At 37.1% G+C, this 23,654-nt stretch overlaps 1 protein-coding gene across 2 annotated transcripts in view; it reads right to left on the minus strand.

Moving 5' to 3' along the window:
- CAPN7 (calpain 7) overlaps positions 1–23,654 on the minus strand; it is a 33,658-nt gene that overhangs the window by 7,091 nt on the left and 2,913 nt on the right. Inside the window, exons 2-16 of one of the 2 annotated variants that reach the window (XM_082478953.1) lie at positions 21,288–21,396; positions 19,437–19,594; positions 17,164–17,231; positions 15,856–16,056; positions 14,237–14,323; positions 13,167–13,293; positions 12,326–12,411; positions 11,316–11,409; positions 9,587–9,733; positions 7,512–7,618; positions 5,888–6,008; positions 5,495–5,639; positions 3,593–3,692; positions 1,753–1,888; positions 825–1,254 (exon numbers count right to left, since the gene is read on the minus strand). In XM_082478953.1, the coding sequence (XP_082335079.1) occupies positions 1,174–1,254; positions 1,753–1,888; positions 3,593–3,692; positions 5,495–5,639; positions 5,888–6,008; positions 7,512–7,618; positions 9,587–9,733; positions 11,316–11,409; positions 12,326–12,411; positions 13,167–13,293; positions 14,237–14,323; positions 15,856–16,056; positions 17,164–17,231; positions 19,437–19,594; positions 21,288–21,396 (1,767 nt within the window). In that variant the 3' untranslated portion in view covers positions 825–1,173. Of the gene's footprint in view, positions 1–824; positions 1,255–1,752; positions 1,889–3,592; positions 3,693–5,494; positions 5,640–5,887; positions 6,009–7,511; positions 7,619–9,586; positions 9,734–11,315; positions 11,410–12,325; positions 12,412–13,166; positions 13,294–14,236; positions 14,324–15,855; positions 16,057–17,163; positions 17,232–19,436; positions 19,595–21,287; positions 21,397–23,654 lie in introns of those variants that run through there. The other variant, XM_082478954.1, reaches the window with a different exon arrangement.

The raw sequence follows: 23,654 nt of genomic DNA on the forward strand, positions 1-23,654 counted from the left end.
GCTACAAGCATGTCCTGGGCTGGAAGGACAAACAGATGCAAAAATGATGATTTGGTCAGGTCTCAACACATGCCTTCTGCAGAAAGACAGCTTGGATTCTAGGGGAATTGGTCAGCAGAGTTCGCTGAACAAGACCAGAGATGAACAATGCAACTCTTACCAGCTGTTCCAATAGGAAAAGACACAAATTCCACTCTTTTGACAAAGAGCTTTAAAAGCTACTCTCTAATTAACTGTTGTTATTACCTGTTGCATGAGCAGCTACCTGAATGCAACTCTGGTTCTGAAGAGGTTCCCTATCCCTCTCTGTAAAAGCAACAAGTCAAATCCTACCTGTCCTAGGATCCACCTTCATTGAATTATTCTAAGGAATATTTTTACAGAGATGTCCAACTTGATGTAAAGAATAAATTAAGATATGATATTAGCTCTACCTTAAAGTTGCAGTCTACCCTATCCATTCACCCTGGGCATTACCTGTACTTTCTGTGTCTCAACCTGTGTTTCAGATCTGCTATCTGTCTTGAAATAAAACATACATGGCTTTTTCACAGCTACAACAAAGCCCCAAAAGCCAAGCTCCTTCTTCTCAAAGTGAGTAGTATCTGACCTACAATGACCAAGAGTAATACTTTGATAAAATGTGAACATCTAAAAATTTTTCTTAAACATTCCATACCTGATGCGTTGAAATATGCTGATGTGTTCAAGCTGTTTCTCATAAGCTTGCTTAGGTACTTTGCTAAGCCAAGTTCATAGAACAATTAAACTTGATTATTTTCATTTAGTGGAAGCTGTAAACCTTTCAATAATTTCACAAATCTAAGAAATAGTTACGCTATCAAATAAACAGAAGCACAACATCTGTTCCCTCTAAGCATTAACTACTGCCACTGCAAAACCAACAGAACAATAAAGAAAATGCCGTGCCAAATTAAGTGTCAGCAGGACTATGCAGACCTCTTAGTGTGTTTCCAACATGTACAGCTTGGCTTTTTCCTTCGGTGTAGGCTGCTGAAGATGGTCAAAAAGGGCTAAACGACTGTTTCAGAAGACTGACCTCTTAGAGAGCAAGGCATCTAGTTTTAAAGCAAAAAGTGCCTTTCCTCTCCACAAAGTCCTTTGCCATTCTTCATTTATTTCTAACATCATCTTCTTGACATTTAAGGTACACTAACCTGGATAGTAAACTTTTTTGCCATCAGTCTTGTATACCACCATTGTAATGAATTCCCGATTGTGTGCAAAGTCATCCTATAAAAAACACAAATCAAGTAGAGTTGTACACTTCTGTAATGTAACTAATGCTTAAGCAAATTCAAGTATGCAGTCTACCAGCCCCTTCAATCACATCACTGACATTTGTATTTACTAAGATACCTGATCCAACTCTTAAAAAAAAAAACCAAAAAACAAACAAAACCAACAAGAACAACAAACCTGAAATAAACAGTCACTAATTTAACTTAAAACAGTTCAGACTAATTTAATTACCTTTATGGTGGAGAATATAATCACCTCACTCAAATTTTTACTCTGGGTCTATTTCAACAATCTTGTATAAAATTATGTGTCCCTGCTGAATTTAAAATTTATACATATCCATAGGTGTACACGGACATGAAGATATCAGCAGTAATATACTAATAACATAGAAAGCTATATAAAAAAAAAAAAAAAAAAAAAAAAGATATTTACAGAAGATATTATAGAATTCAGAACACAGAAAATCTAAGAAAAAGAACCTGGCACCTTATCTGTGATGTGTCTGCTAAGCAGAACCCAGACGGCAGCACCACCTTGTGGACACTGGACCTCCAACTTGTACTGAGGATTGTTAGCCAGGCTGTAGGCATCCTTCACCGGACCTTGCTTTGCATCCCAAGTGCTAAAAGTAATACAGACACGTTATTAGAGGAGTAAGACACTAATTTGTGCTTTGAAACCTAACTACAAATCCTACATATATGCAGAGCTATCCATTATCAGTAACAAAGTTACCGAAGGCTAATTTTCTGCAGGAATCTATGACAGTGGTTACATAATACATTAGTGTCAAAAGCATCATCTTACAACTTTGTTTTATAAATTAATTTACTACAATACAAGCATGATAAAAAATGCTAAATGCAAACAGCTTGGCTGTTTGGTATGGTGACTGCAACAACACAAAGCACAGAAAAAGCTGAGCCATTCAGGGGGCCCAGGATAGCCAGCGATTGTTATGATTGCACACACCACATTTATTAGTAAGGGAAAAACACCTATGTTTTCATAATTGTAAGACTCCTTATGTAAGCTGTGGTTAGTTCCAAAAGCTTGCCAAATTTTTTCAACCAGTTTTTTATTCAGGTAATTTTCCTTTCAAAATTCAATCGGTTTTATATTTGGAAGGGTGCATGCTGCATGAAGTGCTTAAAAAAAGAAAGTCTCTGAGGTACACTATTGCAAAATCTGCCTGCTGCCTTATGAACAGTCTAGACAAGGAAAATAAAAAATAAAAAAAAAAAAACAACAAAAAACCCCAAAAGTGCTAGTGACTGAATGCAAAGCATGGCATGCTGGGAACAGAATAAACAGGATAAAAATTATTCCTAAGTCCCATTGACTTTCCCACACTTTTAAAACCAAACAGCACATATAGAAGGCTGTGTTATCAACTAAGCTTCAAATTATTACCACCATTACTCCACTTTTTATGCCAATTGCCACTGTGCTAGGCATTTCCCTACACAGAGGTACGATAATCACTAATAATATAAGGAAAGATAGACTAGTAAGTAGAGCTTTGAGACTAGCATATGCATTACCTCATCTTGTTACATCACCACAGTGTATTTTAGAATTAATTTGAACAAAAAGATGGGAGAAGCCTTTACAGATAAAACTCAGCAGTTGTACTATGGATGAAAGAGCTTGTCCAGAGCTAACATACACAGAAACAGTGTGGAAACAGAGACAACATGCAGTATAGCGGAGTAGAAAAGTAGAGAAAGCCTCGCTTTCAGAAACTGAAACACACTTATCCTCAAATTGGCTGACAAAAAGACTGAATGTGATGGATACTAGGTAGGAGACAGGTATGCACAGAAAAAAAAAATAAATCAGCAGGCAAGGAGGATTACTTATGATAACTACAACTGCTGAAAAATGGAAGTAGTTAAGCTACTCTGACATCTGCTGAACACGCCCTGTAAAGACAATGTGCACTGCAACCTGCAACTATCCAGGAAAATGAATTCCAAATAAACGCTATGTCACTCAAGCACTGCCTGGTGACTGCTTAAGCAAAACACAGACTGTGCAAAAATCCAATTTCTATTCCGATAGATGTGGGACTGAGGTCAGAATCTGGTTACATAACCTTAGCCACAGCATCATCAAAAAGGTCACTGGAGTTTCAATGATGTCACAGAACTAGTCAAAAACAAAGCCTGAGCTTAGAATTTAAGAGTGTAAAGTCAGGCTCAAGGGAGCATGGTTGGAGTCCAATCCCTTCAGCTGTAACTAGAAAGAATGAAAGGAAGGAAACACCACATCAGAACATTTAGTCAGATATTGACACAAAGGTGGTTTTTTTTCTTGGACCAACCTGTGAATACACGTAGATTCTTTAAAGAGACTTGGGTTCCAACTCAAATAAATAACATCATAGTACTGGCACAGGTCCTCCCAGGCAATCCAGAAAATGCCTGCAAAGGAAATGCTGTTATTGTTTCCTTATCAGACACCTTCATTTTACTTATTTTTAAGAGTCTCTTTCCAGGCAAATGCTCTAGCTTACATAAACCCACATTTCTGTAGAACTTAGTAGTAACATCTGCATTGCCCAAATGTCTAAATTTAAACTTAACACCCAAAACAAAGAAGTTAAACCAAGAAAAACAAGCTAGTGTCTCCCTATCATCAGGGACTTTCTGAAGCTGTCAGAATGCTTTTCATTTTCAAGCACTAAGCAGAAGGCACAAGAGAATCTGCTGTATTGAAAGAGACATCGTTAGGTGATTCAGACTCACCTTCCCCTTTCCTAGATTTCTGGAAAAAAAAAACCAAAACACACAAAAAACCCCACAAACACTTACACAGTCAAACAGATGCCCCCAATTCAACAACCTACTTCTGTAGTCATCCAGCAAAATCAAATATTCAGGCAACATAGGAGTATGTTTGAATATGTTTCTAACGTACTTCCTCTACGTGACTTGCTTTAGCACCCTGAATCTGCTTCATCTTTAGAATATTTTGGGGCATTTATTCTAATTCTCTGTAGCTCCCCTAATTGCAAATCCAGGCACAACAGTGCCTGCTAGCTGACAGATTGCTGATGAAATGAACTCTCAAGAAGGTAACAGCCTTATAACTCAAGTCTCTGACAGAGGCAGTTACAGATCTTGCAGCACTAAAAAAAAAAAAAAAAGCAGTCAGAATAGCTACACATTTAGACAAGACCAGAATGCAAATCCAGTCAGAAGAAAAAACTCCCTTAAAACTATTAATGTCATTTTATATAAATTTTAACTACTAGATGTTACAGATGTAGATTCCTTACTGAATGAGTCAGTAAATAAATAATGAGCTAATTTCTTATAACTCTCACAAAGCCAGAGCTGCTATTCTTATGTTTAAATCAAAAGTTTTTCTTACACATTTGCATTAGGCTCATCATTAAATGCTATAATTTAGTGGTTTTGAATGCATACTGTTGTCAAAATAAAGTCTCACTGAAGAAAAGGGCTCCCTTACAGAGTCAAACAAGCAGCAACTAGGACACTATAAAAAGAGCAGACATATCTCTCTCAATGTAAAATGCAGCTTCCGCAGAATTTCTAAGCTGTCAGCAGCCTGCCCTTCTACCAGCAAACTCACACCAGCGTTCCAGATGCTACACTCTGCTGTTCCCTAGGGAAGATGGGACAGGACAACACTGGGCATCATTCCAAGTGGTTTCTCTGGACAGTGACATCGTATTGCCACTGTCTCAAAGATGGATCCCAGTCTACTTTTACAGCTGGAAAAGAATGTATGTAAAGATTTGTTTACAGAAACATTAATGTAATGCAAGGGGAAAAAACCCAACATACTTACCTCCAGTGCATAACCTCAAATTCATAAACATGGGAGGAAAAAGCCCATAAAAAAAAAAAAATATCTATTCACATATTAAAAAGCAGCATTGCACAGCTTATTGTCAGAACGTTATCTTTGCACTGCTCTCCGCCATGCCCTGGAGATACCCACACTTAAACAAAGAGGTAATTTCTTTTCAATGAATTTGAGATACATTAAACAGTCCAGATGACTTAAACCACAGACAAACCTGAAATGACAGTTTTAAATACACAAATACTTCCTGAAGTTTTGGGCTATTTAGTTTCTAGTATTTTTTTTACTTCCCCTCTCCTTGTGCTTAAGCATCTCTTTCTACCTTCCTGCAGGGATACACAACAAATATCTATATTATCTAAAAAGATAGTGACTCTCTAAGCCTTATTACCATTGTCTATTTTCTGAGCTGTTCTGGGATCAAAGTTCAAGTATTTTTGTAAATCTGGGGTCCAATTTCTTGTGTCATTTTCACTGTATCGTCCTTTCCACCGTAAATGGCTCCAGGGATTTTTCAGCTGAAGAAATCGAAGTCCCTAAAGAAATAAAAAATAAAATTTTTGCATTCATCTTGTCAAGGTAATTTTTGTGTTTGTATTAACATGGAACATGGACTAATAGCTCAAGAAAATACAGCATCATTAAGCTTTCTGGAATTTCCCAATAGAGCTAAGACAAAATAAACTGTATAAGTCATTAGAGCAAAAATATCAGTGGGTCCCCATCGCAGACATAGGTTTCAAACAGGCATCTGAAAACATCTTCAGTTTTACTTGATTGATACCTTATATTCTCTTATATCCAAGACTGCATATGCATGGGTTGGAACTAAACCCCATTTTTCTCCTTCCTCTTCAGACATCACCCCTGTTGCTGTTGTGATAAGGACATCTCCCTTGTGAAATCTGTTCAAAAAGAGGTGAAAAATAAGTTAATTAAAACTTTGCAAGTTGCAAACTAACACTTGCCAGACAATATACTAGTATGTTTTTACATTGTCCATTAGTGACACTGCTTTATAAAAACTGGAATACATTTTTTTTTGTCAGCAGAAATCACTCCTTGAAAAGCTTGAGAAAGTGGAACTATTTTCTTTTAGCATTCAAGTATACGCCTTTAGTGAAAAAATACTATTTTCATATAATTTCATATTTTTATTAAAAAAATAATCATTTATTAACCTGAAGTTCAATCTGTGTCACTTTTTACAGATACTCTTCAGAGGTCTTCAGCTGAACCAAATGTCACTTCATCAACACTTAGTTACTCACTGCATGTAGAAAATTAACAACACAGCCCCAGGATTCTGAAAGAGCTTCCCAAACCCTGAAGAATGAGAAGTTCACACTTCTAGATTTTTGCAGGTGTTTACACTAGAGTTGTGTGTCCCCCAGCATAGGCCTTACAGGGTCTGAAACGTCAACACACAACTGAGTTCTGGAATTGTTCCGAATTTCAATTGTTCATTTTGCAACAATTATTGTTGTGAAGACACACTAGCATGTTTCCTAGATCATGCTAAAATCCAACTACATACTATGGATCCACATGTTTTCAGTCTAGTACAGGTGAACAATAGTGATGCTATAATGGCTAGATCCCATCATAATTGCAGTCACACCTCCAAATTGCAATGCCAGAGTATCTACAAAATTGTTGACAATTGACTGAGAGCTCCTAACCTACTGAAAAAGCACTCGAGAAAAAGAGCCACACTCTGTTATCATGAAAGCAGATGTTTCAGTCATCACAATATCCCTTCTACCACACTGCATAAGAAACTGGTTGCACAAAACAGTTTTGAAAGAAATCAAAGTACTTGCTAGCTGGCATTTATAAATTACAGCCTTATCTTTCACCTGAAGTAGAATTGTTATGGTAGGTCGGAAGATCAGTATTGCAGTTTTGATAGACCTTTGCTGCTCCTCCAGGAGGTTTACTAATAGGGCATAATAACCAAGAACTTATAATATGGTATTTCTAATCACATCACATCTGCTTGCTAAGGACAGCAAATCAATGGCTAAGTTCTGGGGAACTGCGTTGGAACACAGAACACATTTCCTTTTACTTTTTAAAACACTTAACTTGCACATTGGTTCCAACAAGCTCTTCTCTGACTATATTCTGTTTTCTTCATCAAGAAATGGGCTATTTTTTCTTCTTTACATTTGAAGGAAGAAAAAAAAGTCTCATACAAAATTCTACAATACTTTACTATTCTATCAATGCCCCCAGTACTTCAGTTTTGCTTCTTCCAGAAAGCATATGGACCTTTTATAAAGCACAATTTGCAGTAGTAACAAAACACTACCAAAGGATCTGTGGTGCCAGTATTGTTTTTACACTGGTAACCCAGATACTACATGGCAAGCACTTTAATTACTTAGGAAAGAATAAACTTCTACCTCTGATAAAGCATTCTGAAAGTACTGTCTTTATTGAAAGCTTGATTGTCAGAGTGCATAGCAATTCTTTCAGGTATCCAACCAGTCAGTGCATGAAGATCAATATTCTGAAATGCAAGCGTTCAAAAGAAATCAGAATAGATAACCCATCTATAAACATATGATGTCTCTACACAAATTATAAAAGTGCCTTGAAAGAAATCAAGTATACACAAGTTACAATATCGCTCTACACATAAAAGGCTGAAGATTAAGACTATATTAAAAAAACAAACAAACAAACAAAACCTTATTTGATTAGCTTAGAACAACATTTCCAAATAGCCTCTAAAAAAAAGCTGGAAAGCAAACTGATGAAACAAACTGGAATTTCAGAACGACAGAAGCATAGAGAATAATCAATCATGCTCAACTCTATGAAGTGTTCTATTTATTTTGTTGATTCACAGACTTTTAAAGCACAGTCTCAGAAGCACTATTTGCAACCTTGCTATTGTACACGCATTTTAAATTATTTAAGTTTTACTTCTAAGGCTCAGGTTTTGGGTTTTTTATTCTTTTTGGTAAAGCTGCCACTGACATATATTTCCATAAAGAGGCTTTAATCTCCCCATTTCATCTCCTTGAAATAGTGCTTATTCCCTTTTCTTTTGCTTTGTACTCCTCAAAGCAAAAGCAGAGACTATAAATGCTTGAAGTGTCAATAACCAGCACTAGTGGGTGGGAACTTGAGGAATTACAAGTACAACACAGCCAGTAAGTAACCCTGATTACAGAAGAAAACTATAATAGAGTCAAAAGCAGAGGGGGTGGGAAAGGTGGAGATTAAATGTCACAAGTCAAGTTGTTTTTCCAGGCAGAAAGTTAGAGGACAACAGTAGGAATAAAATACAGCTATTCTCAACAGCTTCTGTCCTCCAAAACAAAGCAGCCCAACACTGACATAAACATACATAAAACCATCAGTATGCTACATTTTCCCCTTATACAAAGACACATTTGTCTCTTTTTTCAAAAGGTGATGAATATCTAGTATACCCTCCAAGAAAGAGATTATCAAGACACTGACTAGAACGCGAACAGCACCATGAAATAAAAAATACACTGTTAAAATATTAAAGAATTTAGAATCAAAATCAGAAACGCTTCTTAAGTAATGAAAGAAGATTAGGTGGGCTACTCGTTTCACTAAACTATCCCTCTTTGACAGAATAATTTGCATGTCAGTCTAGCCACAGTATGATGACTGTTTCTTTAGTAACCATGTTATAGGAATCCATTACATATTGATGTAAATGAGTGGGACAAACTGATAAACAAACTTTCACAGATCAAAGTACTCATTCCCTCTATATACATGTACTAGATGACCAGCCTGTTCCTGTCATAGCTGACTCCTCTACCTAATCAGGGAGAATTGCCCTATTTATTGAACGACAGTCAGAAACCAAAATCAGCAGTATTGATATGGTAAAAAAAATTTGTAACTTCAACCAACACTTTCATCTAGACACTGTAAAAAAACCCCACATATACTTCCCAACCATAAGTGCCAATCCTGCAGTCAGAGAACTAAAATTAACTCTGCCCATCAACATGTCTTGCTCATTCTTTCATAGAGTGGCTTAGGTTGGAAGGGACCTTAAAGATGATCTAGTTCCAGCCTCCCTGCCACGGGCAGAGACACCTCCCACTAGATCAGATTGCTCGCCCCATCTAGCCTGGCCTTGAACACTTCCAGGGATGGAGCATCCACAACCTCCCCGACCAACCTGTTTCAGTGCCTCACCACCCTCAGAGTGAAAAATTTCTTCCTAATATCTATTCTTAATCTACCCTCTTCCAGTTTGAAGCCATTACCCCTTGTTTTATCACTACATTTTTGATGGAATAAATCTCATCAAGTACAGCTAAACATATTTGTGAAAGAAAGAAATATAAAAAAAAGTAAGAAAACCGCAAACCAAATACTTGCCTGCCCAAGCAATTCAGTTTGATTTCACCAGAAGGAAAATTATTTGACCCAAGATTATCTCAATGGAATTTTTGCCTCTTAGAAATAATCTAGTACTTACAGAATTTGATCCAGGAAAATCATATCCTCCCATGACCTTCATGTAAGCCTTTTCTATTAGCGATACCCATAATTCATTCTTATTGTTAGAATAAGAGCAGAGAAGTTCCCCACTATGATCAACAGGTAACTGGTCATCTATGATTACCTATGTGAAATAAACAAATGAAAAATGATCATAAAACTAATAAAGTACTTAAAAAATAAAACAAAACTATTAATATAGAGTTTCTCAGACGCAGCCAGACCTGACCATCATTCTCACATGTGAACACCTCTACCAATCCTGCAGTGGTTTACCCAAGTGAACAAGAAATTCTGTTGCCAGCTCTCACCTGCACTGGTCTACTGGGTGACCTGTGATCATCCACCTCGCTTTTCCATATGTAAAATGGGGATGATCTTGTAAAGTGTCTAAAAAAATCTATTGTAGCAGGGAGCTGCAGAAACGTTCAGTGTAATTACCAGCACAAAAAGTAAAGCAAAGCCTAACAATATTCCTCACCTATTTAGGAAACAAGAGCATGGGCTATGCTTGGTAGCCCACAGAAAAATAAAATGTTTATCTATAAGGAAACAAACTACGTGTCACATTATTTTCATAGTCTTTAGTTCCAGATTTAAATTTCTTCTCTCTGGAACAGAAAAAGAACCCAATGCAGCAGTTGTGAAAGTATTAACATTTCTTCTTTAAATCGGGTAGAACATATTCAGCATTATTACAGACTGTTACTGTGGTATTTGTAGTGGTCTGAAACAGTTTCCCTGAACAGATGTTTCAGTTTCACATTGACATTAGTCTGCTACCAATAGAGGCTACCAACACAGCACATTTTCTGGTTAAGTCCCATCTGTGCAGGAACAAATAATCCTTTTCATAGAAGAGCAAATGGCCATTCATCCTAACAAAAGGCAGCCATTAGGAGATATTTTGGAAAGAGCATTAAGAGCAAGGCAAGCACATAAATGATACTTCCCTGAAACATTCATTCGGATTCCAGAATTTTGCAACTCGGGGACTTCCTGACCCAGAGGTTATATCTTAGCAATTAATAGCCTTTGAGGACTTTCTCCTTACTGTCCCGCCCTGTGAATATGACCACTCAACTTTTGAACTCCCATAAACATTCATCAGTCACTATGATCTGCAACAATCAGTGCTACAGTTAAAAGTATTGTACGAAGAAATACATTATTTGATGCCCTTATGTATTTCACTGAAAAGAAAATGAATTTTTTTGTAAGCTTACAAAGTTCTGTTGTATATCTTCAGGCATTTCCTCTCCTTACTAAAAATCTGTGGTTGACTTATTCCTCTATGGTCATTCCATGTCTATACTCTTCCTGGACATCCCCCTCTGTACCTTTTAGTTCTGTAACTTTCTTTCTAAGATGGAGTGGAAAGTGGATTACTTGCACACCCTATTCGTAAATATGGGATGCATAATTTTGTTCCTGTATGGTTTTCATAATTCTTTTAAGCATTATAGGTATTTTTCAATAAATTTAATGTGAGTAAGGCTAGTTTCGTGAATGTCTGTAGAAGAAATATCTACATTCTGTTACATACTTCACAACCAAAATGAATCTCAAAAGGCTTAACAATTAAAAAACACTTTCCAACAAAATGTATCTAAAGTTTTTGCTATGCAAGCATAGCTTCCCAGTGAAGCAGGCCAAGCCTTTAAAATATGTGACAATACTGTTTAAGTCTCCCCAAAACTATTTACCTTTCTAGGCACACCATTGATATGAAGCTTCACCATGTATTTGCCACATGGATTATATTCTGGTTCTCCTTTTTTATTCTGAGGGTAAATTATACTGTTTAAAAAGAAAAAAAAAAAGGAGGAAACTGTGACATAAATAACTTGACTGTACACACACTGATAACAATAAGAGCGCAATCAACATAGTCTGTTTTTGGAATTTACATTGAACACATATATGGAATTTTTGATGAAAGAGCAACTCAACTTTAGTAAAAGTGGCAATGATGTTTAAATAGGTTTTATTTTTCAGACCTTGCTCTTGCTGCAGTTCTCTGTTTAATAAAGTAACAAAAAGAACATAAGTAACCTGACTGTTTCTCCAACAGAAGCAAGGCAAACAAATTTATCTTAATATTAAACAAATGGTATTTACATATCTGTAGTATAAATATAATATTTGCCTGTATGACAGGTCAAACATCTGAAGAAAAAGACAATGCAGAGCTCACTGCTCTTGGAAAGAATACAAGTTCAGTTCTAATGAGTATAGGCTAAAACAACAACAACAAAAAAAGAATAATCCAGGAACACGTTCAGACACTGGTCTGGCAACACGTTCCAGCAGTCTGCCAAACCCATGCCAAATTAATCAGAGGACACCAGTTGAATAGAACTGTGTTATTGACGTTAATTTTGCAATGAGATGCAAGATGGAACACCTGTTGCACAGCGGTTGGCACAGCAAAGTAGGAAAATAAATCTATAAAGCATTATAAGTAAAATTTCTATTAAAAAACAAAACAAACCTCCCAAACTATTAATTGGTCCTCAAAGCACATCTGAGGTTAGACTCCAGCATCTGTACACATATCTATACAAAACTGGCTTCCCTCTCACAAATGCTGAAGCCACATGAGTCCCAGTCCCAGGGAGATGACAGTGAAACATATGCCAGTTTTCACTGTATCCAACTGTCACAGAAGCTTGGCAGTACCAAGTCTGAAAAGATCTTAGAAAGCAACACTTACCTTGTGATCAATTTTTTGTTATACCTTCTTTCATATGCTGCACTGATTGCTAGTGATGCCACGAAAGAACAATCTGACACTATTGTCTATAAAGAAGAAAAAATAGTGAGGACATTTACTAATAACTTAGATACTGAAAGACAAGTGGGGTGTGTGGAGGGAAGGAAAATTGCCAGTTAGTAATTCCCTTCAAAAGGGAAAGGACTTGAACCAAAAGAAGTAAAGTTACTATTAAAAAGGCAAGAAATACATGCTTGCACAACATAAGGCCCCTACAGAGCAAACCAGAGTTAGAATTATTAATGACAATCAGAGGCAAGTGCAAATACCTCAGCATTCACTCACACTTACTCCCTCCTCCCCAAAACACACTGCGTAACATAAAATATATCCAATGGCATAATTTGTTGCTGATTTCAGAATAGCTTGGGCCATCTACAACTTAAAACTCAGCAAGACATTTCCACTATTCTCCAAGGGCCACTCTGCTTCCTGTCAAATAAAAATTTTAAAATCTTGTTCATTATTTTTCCATGCGGTTAATAAAGTGAACAATCTGCTGCAGAGTACACCTTGCTTTTTTTCATACTAACCTTACCACTATTTCTGGATTTTCAGCTGGAATTCAAATTCTGATTTTCACTTCCACTGCTAACACCCCTGTTTATTCTCATGGCTAGAAAATGCATGGAATCTGAAGTGATATTATTTATTTATTTAATCTCATGAGAGCCAAGGAAAGCACTGTTTACATTTGGGGATTTATTTTTTGAACAAGAAGGTCTTATATCCCCCACAATAAACTGACAGCAGCACACATTTCTCTCTAGGAATAATTTACCTGCTTTATGCTGAAACTTGATACAGTATAAATCATTGTAGGGTTATTTGTTATGTCATCTGGTCGCACCCACTTGGCAAACATTGCTTTCTGTTTGGGAGATAATGGTAACTTCCCACATTTATCACTAGATTTAAGAGAGGAAAAAGCAGAAATAAATCAATAGTAGAAATAAATCAATAGTAGTTTCGCTTTCCATGGTATGTCCAGTCCTGTACATGTCTAATAGATGGTGCAGAATATGTGCAGAACAATTACACTGCTTTGGAATTGTTTTACAGCTCTGTATACAAAGAACATTACTGCTAGGTTTGTGATTTTTAGGGAAAAAAAGCAAAAATATTGAAAACATGAAATAAAACCCAAGAGCTTCCTTCATACAGGACTGATCAGGAGAAAGGAATTTCAGAAAAGCCATCAACACCAGCAGAAACTCAAATTCTTCTCTTTATTTCAATACAACGAATAATAAAAAGTCTCTTTAGTTCTGAAAATAGCAGGGCTTGTCTGATTGTCAAACTTTTAGCAGAAAATTGAAAAAAAAGCCCCAAAAAACAACAACAAAAAAAACACATCAGCCCACACAAAAAACCCAAACCACCAACCCCAAGTGTCTTTATCTATTACGGTTATGTAATCTTAACATTCTGTTATTGCTCAAGAATGAAGGTTTAGCAGTTACATCTCACTCTTCCTCATAATAGTCCTTTTACAGAGGTAACAGCTATGACCTTCATTTTTCAGGTAACTGAGGCAGAGGGAGCTAAACTCATTAGCGTGCAACAGAATCGGGAAATCAAGCCAACCTAGTACTCCAAAAAGCCAAATATAATGTTGTCCTTATAGGCCTGAAGACAACGGCAAAAGCACCGCAGAGCAGGATCAGCTTACATTAGAATTTTAAGATCCAACTGGAAGAAGGAAGTGGTAGTATTTAAATATCTCTGCCTGAATTATGCTTAAAAGTCTACTTTAACAATTTTAAACTCTGAAAAAGGAAACATAGAAATACCAAATATGGGAAAGCTTTGGAAATAAAAACAGAAGTTCAGCAATTGAATCACACTTACGAAAATGGCATAGGGAAGGCAAAACGTTCCCTAAGATCAACACTCATGAAAGGTACATATTCAATGCCATTAATTCTTGAAGTCTTCCTGCAAGTCGTAAGAAAAAAAAAAAAAAAAAAAAAAAAATCAAAAACCACACAAGTTACAACCCTATCTATCATCTTTCAAAGACTATGTTCCAGAAGGTAACAACAAAAACTAACAAGACACAGTGATTCTGAAAACAAGATGACTACCTCTTGAAAATAAAACAACCACTGTATTTATTCGTGTTTGAAGTGTGCAGTACTTGATGGCTCAGTTGCTAATCCTGCAAGTACATACTTGTGGACAAGTCACCATACCAGGATAGAAATGATTAGCAGCCACAAACATCTTCATAGTTTTAGAAGTCACATTTAAAACTACGCTTGTCTAAACAGAATTTCTCAAGTCACTTAAGCCTGTAATTAACAGGAGTCTTAGGATAAGTTGACTGCAATTAACAATTAGCAACACTTAGATTTCATCTAATTGGGACAGTATTTTGGAACACTTTGTTATTGTTGTTTCACAAAAAGACTGCACATGTTTATTAGTACGTTTTTAACTAAGGTACACAGGACACAAAAAATGAGAATCATATTTAAATGTGAATGTAATTTAAGTTTCAAAGATTTAACTGAAAAAGGTATGCGATGTATTTCTAAATGAAATAATGATTAAAGACATAAAACAACTTGAACTTCTCTTGCAAGACTGAAACAACAACAAAAAGAAAATCCCAATGAAAAAAGAAAATCCCAACAAAAAAACACATCTAAACCATCCATAAAACCAGAAACATTCACTGCACAGACACTACAAGAGGAAAAAAAAAGTGAAATTTTAATATGGCAATTCTTTATGCTTTGCAACTTTTTCAACACACATTCATTTCTGTCTTCAGGACCATATCAGTCCATTTAAGTCCCCTAAAGTCAACAAGCAGACTAAAGATTTTATGATCATATCCTGGACAGTGTTGAGCATCACCCCTGTCACAATCTTTTTTTATTGCATGGGGAGGAGGAGGAAGGTTGAAACACCTATCAGACAATGCCTTTTTTTTTTTTTTTTTTTTAAATATTTGATAGTTTTCAAAATTCACAATTTTGGCTAAAGGCGTTATGGATTATTTGTAGCTTATTCTACCTATAATAAAAATCAAAGCAAGAGGAACTGGATGGAACAGAAGTCACAGTACTATAAAATATTATGCTTCCTCAATTTCCAATGAAGTAGTAGTTGTATAATCTATAAAAACATCTTTGTTCCTTGGCTTCTCAGAGTCAGATCTTCCATAAACTCAGTCAGGTGGGTTATGTATAATGTACAAAAATAAGGCTATGAAAAATAATCCTGGTAGTCAGTTAAAAGAAATTGTCTTTCTAATACAAACTAGAAAGTATGCTCTGTGAATAAACGCCACTAATTACATTACTGTAGAGAATACAAGAATTTATTAATGTGCAGGTAATACTAGCAACAGGGTTTGTAACAGGTGGTTTTCCAACCCTCTGTTTTGATCTACCGTGTAAGATGCACAAAGGATGCAACCACAAATGATAACTCTTTGGAAAAACTTGTCTTCAGCTTACCTGAGTACTTCAATCTCCTCTGCAGTGTACCTCTGACCTTGAGGTTCACTAGCTTGTACTGCTCTGATTGTCTGTGGTTTATCATTTAAAGAAAAATCAGGTCCCAATGGAAAGAACGTTCTGACTGGCTGATTTGGTTTAGCTGCAGTTGACTTCTCCTTCTGAGACGACTTTGACACAGATTCCTTCAGTGCCTCTGCTCTAAATCAAATAAAAATGCATTTTGTTTACAATGACAAAAATATAGTTATGGTTCAATTATCAATTTGCTTGGTTCATGTTCCCACATATGTTAAATGGAATGAACAAATGCCCAAGTTCACCAACACCACTTTTCCTAAGAAAAATCAATTTCTGATGCCAGTATTTAGTTATTTTCATGTTCTAGAATCAATTAAAATACAGCATTTCCAACTCATATATAAGCCACTTTTGGCAGAACTCATTAGATTTTTGTTGCCTTTAAATTATGCTAATAGGAGAAATTATGTAAGTGTTCATCATCTGGAACTTCAGAACAAGACCACTGAAACACAGAAAACTGATTTGCATCCCCTCATACCTTCAGGATTTAATTTGTCTAGCAGCTACAATAGCAGCAAAAACCCACTAGCATTCTCACAATCCAGCATTTCAACTGCTTGAAGACTGTGTATTCAGGAGCCATATTTCGTTGTTGCATTAAGCTGGCTGGATAGGCATGCATATGCAAAATATGGGGGGTTCTTCTGAACACAGACTCAAAAGTGCTGATGCTGAAAACCAGCTTATACTGAAACTTGGCAAATAACGGACTTTGTTGGGCTATCATACAGCTGATTTGAAGAGTCACATTGAACTTACACTTGTGTAACTTGTTTCAGTTATAGACTCCATTCCATTAGATCTACCCATGCAATTAGATTGCTACTGTCAAGGTAAGTATTTTCCAGTTTCCAACTGTCTTCCTTATGAAGGGATGCTAACACCCTGACTCAGTGCTGGCCTGAATTCAGCATTGTAACAGAAGCCAAAAATTGTAGCATAGCACTCTGATTCATATCTCTAAAGACTGAAGTAATGCATTGGTACTAATGGATGCATGGTCCTTTCCTAATTCTGCATGTCCCAAGATTCCCAAAGGGTTGCCACAACAGCTACTATATTCAGTGGTATAGCAGCTGGCAGCTATCTGCCAGGAGAACTCTATATGAGCTAGGTCTATCCAAAATCCATACCCTTTGCAGTACAGAACAGACACACTAGATTGAGAATCCAACTCAGACAGTGCACTGACCCCTGACAGCAAGGATGTTTACTAACACTCACCTATCCAGTGCTTGTCGAGCCAGCTGTTTCAGTTTTGACTGGAGGCCTGCTTCTGAAGTTTCAGTAGCCTTAAGTGCAAAATAAAAGAAAAAGCTACACACCCAAAAACCCCACAGGTTTTATAGGCTCAGTTTGTCAAATTCCACACTTACAGATTACAGTAAAGAGTAATTAGCTATTTTTTACAATCCTCTTTCAAAATGAGCACATACGTTCTTTAAAATCTTAACATAAAAAGCACACTAAGTAAGCAACTATAATTTTGCTGTTCTAGTGAATGTTCATGGAACAAAAGTGATATTTAAAATTCTTCTACAACACAGTATACACAAAAAATCTGCCAGAAGAATTAACCATATTAAAACACTATGGGCAGAAAGAAAACAAGAACAAATGTTAGGTATACTACTGAGCTTAGATGTGTTCCAATTCTTTTTCCCAAATAAATCAAAAATAATCGCAGTAACTTAAGAAAAAAAAATTGAATGTTTACTTTCATAAAATACAAAGAAACAAGATTGCTCGCAAGTTAAAAATCTTGTTCTTGCACACCTAAGGCACGAAATAATCTATGACAGGGCACCAAAACAGATCAAGAGTGCTAACTTCTGTTCCCAGTTGGGAGGTCAGCTATGACAGTTTACTCATACAACCAGTTTACGCTTTTGTTTTCCTTACAGATGAAACATGGCTTCTGCAGCTAAGCAATGTGCAAGAGGCACAACATGAGGTGTGGCTTCTCTCAAGATCCACAAGGAGGTTTCAGGTCCTAGCTTTGTATCTTGACTGATTGTCCCACGTCAGCTAGGTCACCCAAGGAAACAAAAGGCAAGCTACTTTTACCCCAATAGACAAAATTAGAAACACCCTCTATAAGCAACTATTTTCATTTGCAAATAAATTACACACTGCAGTTCCTGGTTGGAAAAGACTTTGAAAGATGCATGAAGGTAAGCAGTGGAGATGGAACACCAGCACACTCATCTAGGAGTCAGTCATAGAAGAGGAGGAATGGCTGCTCTCCGAGTACTTCAAGGGTAAGGAAGAAACAAATCTCTCCACCTGAATATACTGAGGAGAAAGACAGAAGCAAAGCTTCGAGTTCCTTCAATCTTCTTTCATCCTGGGAAGAAGGTACTTTTTGATCACCCTGAGGGATAAAGCCTACAGTCATCTTAAAATAATATGCTAGTCAAGATTAAAAGAAACTTCAGTAGTATCTGTACCTAACGAAATACCTGATAAAAGCAGTTGTTGATAGGAGATAATTTCAGACTAACTTCAATATATGTAAGTAATATTTGCATGCACTGACACAACAGAAGGAGGAACACAGCAGAGGAAAAACAGTATGCTTCTGCAGTAAATTCTGTGTAATAGACTGAAAGTGTTCTGCTCCAACAGCTCAAGTGGAAAAACTAGAGCAGTTCTACTAACTCTTCATCTGGTTACACTATATCACTAGGCCCACATAAAACCAGTTTACAGAATTCAGAGAAAAGAAGATTTTACTGTACCATGCAGCAAAAGTAACATTTCCCTCCCAACAACCCACATATATTTATATTACAAAAAGGGAAAAGAAAGGAAAAATAAAAACAGACTTGGTGGAGTTACATTATGATGGTGAGCTCTTCCTGTAATGAGTTAGTTAAGGCAACTGGACTTAAGGGAAAAAAAGCAGTACCTGTAATTATATTCTCCATCATTTACATAATGGCCAGTTCATCCTTACCATTAATTTCAGTATGAACTGAATTCATTCATAACAGCTTAATGCTGGGCACTGAGTAATCAAGTACTATTTGTACTAGTTTTGGCATCAGTAGACGGTTACGTTTTCAGAAAGTGTTACACACAAAAATTTCCCTTAAATTACTTCATTTAATGTAGTCAGAAAGTAATATAACTGACATATTAGCAAGTCATCTTCAGTTTTAACTGGTTTTAATTTCTGTTTTAGTGTTGCATTCATTCCAGGGCAAAAATTAACATCAAAAAAGCTCCAGAATATTTCTAGTTGTTAGTATAATCCAGTTCAGGAAAAACACATAAATCACAAGTCCCCATAAATTTACAGTGTTGAATATCAACATACCATAAAGACTGGAAGAAATACTAAAAACACAGCGGCAAAAAAGGATTAAAAAATAGTTTTTAGAAATACAGGTACTCCATTTTTTAGCCAGCCTTTAAGGGTCAGTCACTTGTGTAAGTGGAAGAATTTCTTACCATCACGTAATTCCACCAAGTTAACCTGTAGCTTAACATACTGTTTTCAAACAGAGTTCCACCGCTTCTGTGTACAACTCTATAGCTTCTTCTGCGTTGCCTTTATCATCTTCATCAAAAGCCTGTGTAACTAGGAAGCGAGCACGCTCCAAGTCCAACTGTTGTTTTGACTTCAGAGGGTCTGTGTTCTGCGACTGAACTAAATGAAAAAGAAAGTATTTAGCTTTCTACAGCAGCAGACACGTAAAAACATCCTTAACATGGTACTAAAACACTAGCAGTTCTAATTAGATGGGTAATAATCTATTTTTTGGCTGGACACCAAATTATTCTAAACTTTACTAAAAATTACACTTTGCAAGGACAAGAAAGCACCATCACAATCACCCCTGATGCAGAGATACACTCTCAGGATATTTCACATGTCAAGTAACGTAAATAAAATATCTTTCATACTACACTATGGACAAGGATGTTTAATTATGTAAAATATTGCATCATTTGTGAAAGCACATCACCTATGGCAATACCCAAGTTCCTTAGGTGTCTATCTCATTTAATAACTTTATTAATGACCTGAAGGAGAAGATGGAGCACATCTTCACCAAGGCTGCAGATCCCACCAAACTGATTCACTCAAGGACACAGCTGCTATTCAAAGCAACACAGACAAACTAAATAATGGGCTGACAGGAATCTCAGGAAATTCAACCAGGACAAACGCTACACCCTGTGTCTGGGAGACTAACACCCTGCAGGATACAGCTCTGCAGAGAAGGGCCTGGGGTCCTGGGGTCCAGCTGGGTAAGGCTAAGCCAGTGATGAAGGCTAACAGCACTCTGGGCTGTGTGAGCTGGAGCATGGCCAGGAGATGGTGGGAAGCAATTACCACCCTCTACTTGGCACTCAGTAGACTGTGTCTGGAATACCACATCCAATCTCAGGTCTCTAATGGTGGTTGGGCTGAGGACATGGCCTTTTGAGAAGAAGATGAGGGAGCATGGGTTGCCCAGCCAGGAGGAGAGACAGCTTTTCAGGGGACCTAATAGCAACCTGCCAGTAAGTGCAAGGTTATCAAGAAAATGAATTCAGGCTCTTCACTGAGGTGCAAAGAAAGGGAATGAGAGCCAGTGGCTATGAACTGAAACAGAGGAAAATCCAAGTAGGTATACTTAAAAAAAACAAACAACAAACCCACTAGAAAGACAATTGCACCCTGGAACAGGGGCCCAGAGGCACCGGGGAATTTCCATCCTCGGGTGTTTTCAGGACTTAACTGGACTGAGCAATCTGGTCCAAACAAATCAATGTCTACCCTGCTTTGAGCAGGAAATTGGTCTATAGACCTCCTAAGGTCCCTTTTTGGTAAAGTGATTCTATGATTCTAACTGAGAATTGCAGGCGTGCAAAAATTTGAGATTTTTGGTCTAAGCACAAATACTGAAACTGGATCAAACAAGGAAACCCTTATGAAAGCACAGAGCTCTCTTGCCCTCTCAAAGTTGTAATTCCACATAAAAACCAAAACCAACTTGTTTCAAATCCATCATGCAGCTGAAGCGTAGATGCAAGTTTTGCTTCGTTCCTGATCAATTTTTGTTGCTTTATTTAATTACTTTCTCAGGTTTGCTCTGCAGATGTGGTTCCTAAGAATAGTTAACAGGAAAGTATACCCACACCGAAATCCTTAGGAAGCAAGTCTCTGCTTAATTTCTGATGTATCAGAATTCAAAGCACTGATGTGCTCATTGTATTTGTAGTCCTTCACAAAGTACAAGAAAATTACAATAATGAAAAACAGAGAAACATCATTGATACATATTTAACAGCACCGAAAGACTTTCCACTCAATTAATTTACGCAGAGGTTTAATTAGAAAGATCCTTACCCACCTGCTGAATGGAGAGCTTGAACTCTCTCCAAGTACTCATTTATTTTTTCTTGAATATTTTCCAAGTTGGACCCTGCCATCCCAGCATAAATCAAAGCCTGTGCAGCTTCCTATAGGGAGAAGAATTTGAGACAAAGTTAATGTTTGCTACCTAGAAAATTACTTTCCATAAACAGAGAGCCTACATCAGCCATGAGTAGCATGTAAACAAGCCCCTACATCTGAAAACAACCCTCTGTGGCCGCAGGGCAATTCTGCTGGAAAGAACAAGTTTCAAGTTATAACTGAGATCACATTCAATTTCTCACACATAGGACAACCTATAGAACTATAAAAACCCTTCTGAGGTTCTATAAGGCCAGATCTTAGGCCTGTCTGTATAGTAATGCACAGGAGATCTTGAGTAAAATTTTTCAAGCGTGCACTGAAATCAGTTAAGTAAAGCTCACAAGCCACAAACTGCCTTTTATTTCTAAAGCCATGGACTTAAGATTAGGAAAATAAAAAAAGCTACTCACAAGTTATTTGCATTTTATCTGATAATAAAGCAAACCAATACAAAAGCTTTTCAAAATCAAATGCATAGAATTTTGGTTTAAAATGTCTTTTCTTTTAGTATTACTCACATCAAGCTATCAAATCTGGAAAGTCTACAAATTTAAAGTTTCCTAGTTCCTCAAACTTTGTTTTTAAACATTTGTATGTACACAAAACACTGGATATTGATGAAAGTCCCAGGGGGAGCATAGGCCTCCAGCTCACGTTATTGGCATTGAGGCTTTTTCCATATTGCACAAATCTATTAAGAAAAAACACCTTTAGTTGCATAAGCTGTCTATCCGTGCACTAAATTCATGAAAAACATGTAAGGTTTGGCAGGGTTGTAATAAACAGCCAGAGCTGACACAGTCTGAGAAGCATATGGAGAATTGAGATTTCTCACTCACAAAGATGAGGATAAAAACCTTATTTTGTCCTCATTATTGGCACAGAAAAACCTCCACGCTTTTGTGGCAGTGCTCGCCTTCCCAGCAGCAGTAGAAGAGAGGAGGCGGTCAATAGCAGGCTGAGTATGTAGGAAGCAGAACATTAGAGATCTGCTCCACAAAGATGGTATTCAGAGAGGCTGCTCTGCATAGGGCAACAACAGAGCCATAACTAGAGGGTTTCTTGTGTGTTTTATGTCCATGATTTTTGTCAAGCATAGCAGTTTTCTCCCATACACACCTGCTTAGTTTGCCCAAGCTTGAAACTGATCCTGATTCAGCCTGTACTTGTTATCAGGATAAATCTTCAATGACAAGAATCACAAAACCAAGTACCACATACTCCCTGTCAACATCTATCACCGTATTACAATCACATAAAATGTCTACGGCAACAGAAAGGTAAACAGAAATAATTGCTACATATAAATGGAACAGTTACTACATATAAATGGAACAGTTACTACGGTTAAGGTCTAGCATACAACTATTTTTTGCAGGGAAAAAAGTGCATTACAGCTATCTGCTCAAAGGATGTACATATTTTTCTGTGACATACCAACGTACAGATTGGCAAAACAGGTGCTGCATCATAATGGTAAGTTGTCTACATGTGATGCAAAGAACAAATGCGGACTTTCAAACCAGTGCTGCAAAACCAATGCATAATTGATGTTGCTTCTGTGATTTCAAGCACAACTGTTTTGCCTGGTTTTCAGAATGAAACATAATGAAAACAGTCTTTTATAAATTAAGCCTCTAAAGGACTGAGGCAATTGCCCACCTGCCTGCAGAGCCGCATGCCAACTGTTTCCAGTGAGAAGATGGACTTGCAATTCAGAGTTAGTATTTATGATCTCTTCAATGCCACTACTGTTCTTTGGCATGAGTAGTGTGCCACAGTCACACTAAGCTAATTATTGGTCATCAGTTTGCAAGTTACTAACTGCTGGTCCACAGCCAAACTTAGCAACAGTCTTCAACGGTTTTGCTGAGGTCATTGGGTGCTCAAATGTTTCTGACATTTCTGTAGAGCACCATCAGCAAGTTACCCTAAGCTGGTTCACGTGCAGCCTGCCTCTAGGCATCTATCAAAGTTCCGCAATAGCAGGACCTGACTGCACTTGCTAGCCATAGGAACTCCATTCAGACAGGTCTGTTTGTTGTCCATCAGCAACAAACTGTAGCATTTCCCATGCTTCATCCTTAAGGTCAAGTTCTTGTAGAATCCAGTTCTGCACCCAAGCTTTCCCACATTTAGTAACTGCACCAGTGGGCTCTGAACTGCTTAGAGCCATCAATAAGAAGGTTGGTGACGGGCCAGAGCTTATTTGAACTGTCCAAAAAAATGCATAAAGTACCCCCCTCAAATACTTAATGAT

The sequence above is a fragment of the Vanellus vanellus genome (assembly GCF_965231255.1).
Source record: "Vanellus vanellus genome assembly, chromosome: 2".
In the NCBI taxonomy this organism is placed as follows: Eukaryota; Metazoa; Chordata; class Aves; order Charadriiformes; family Charadriidae; genus Vanellus; species Vanellus vanellus.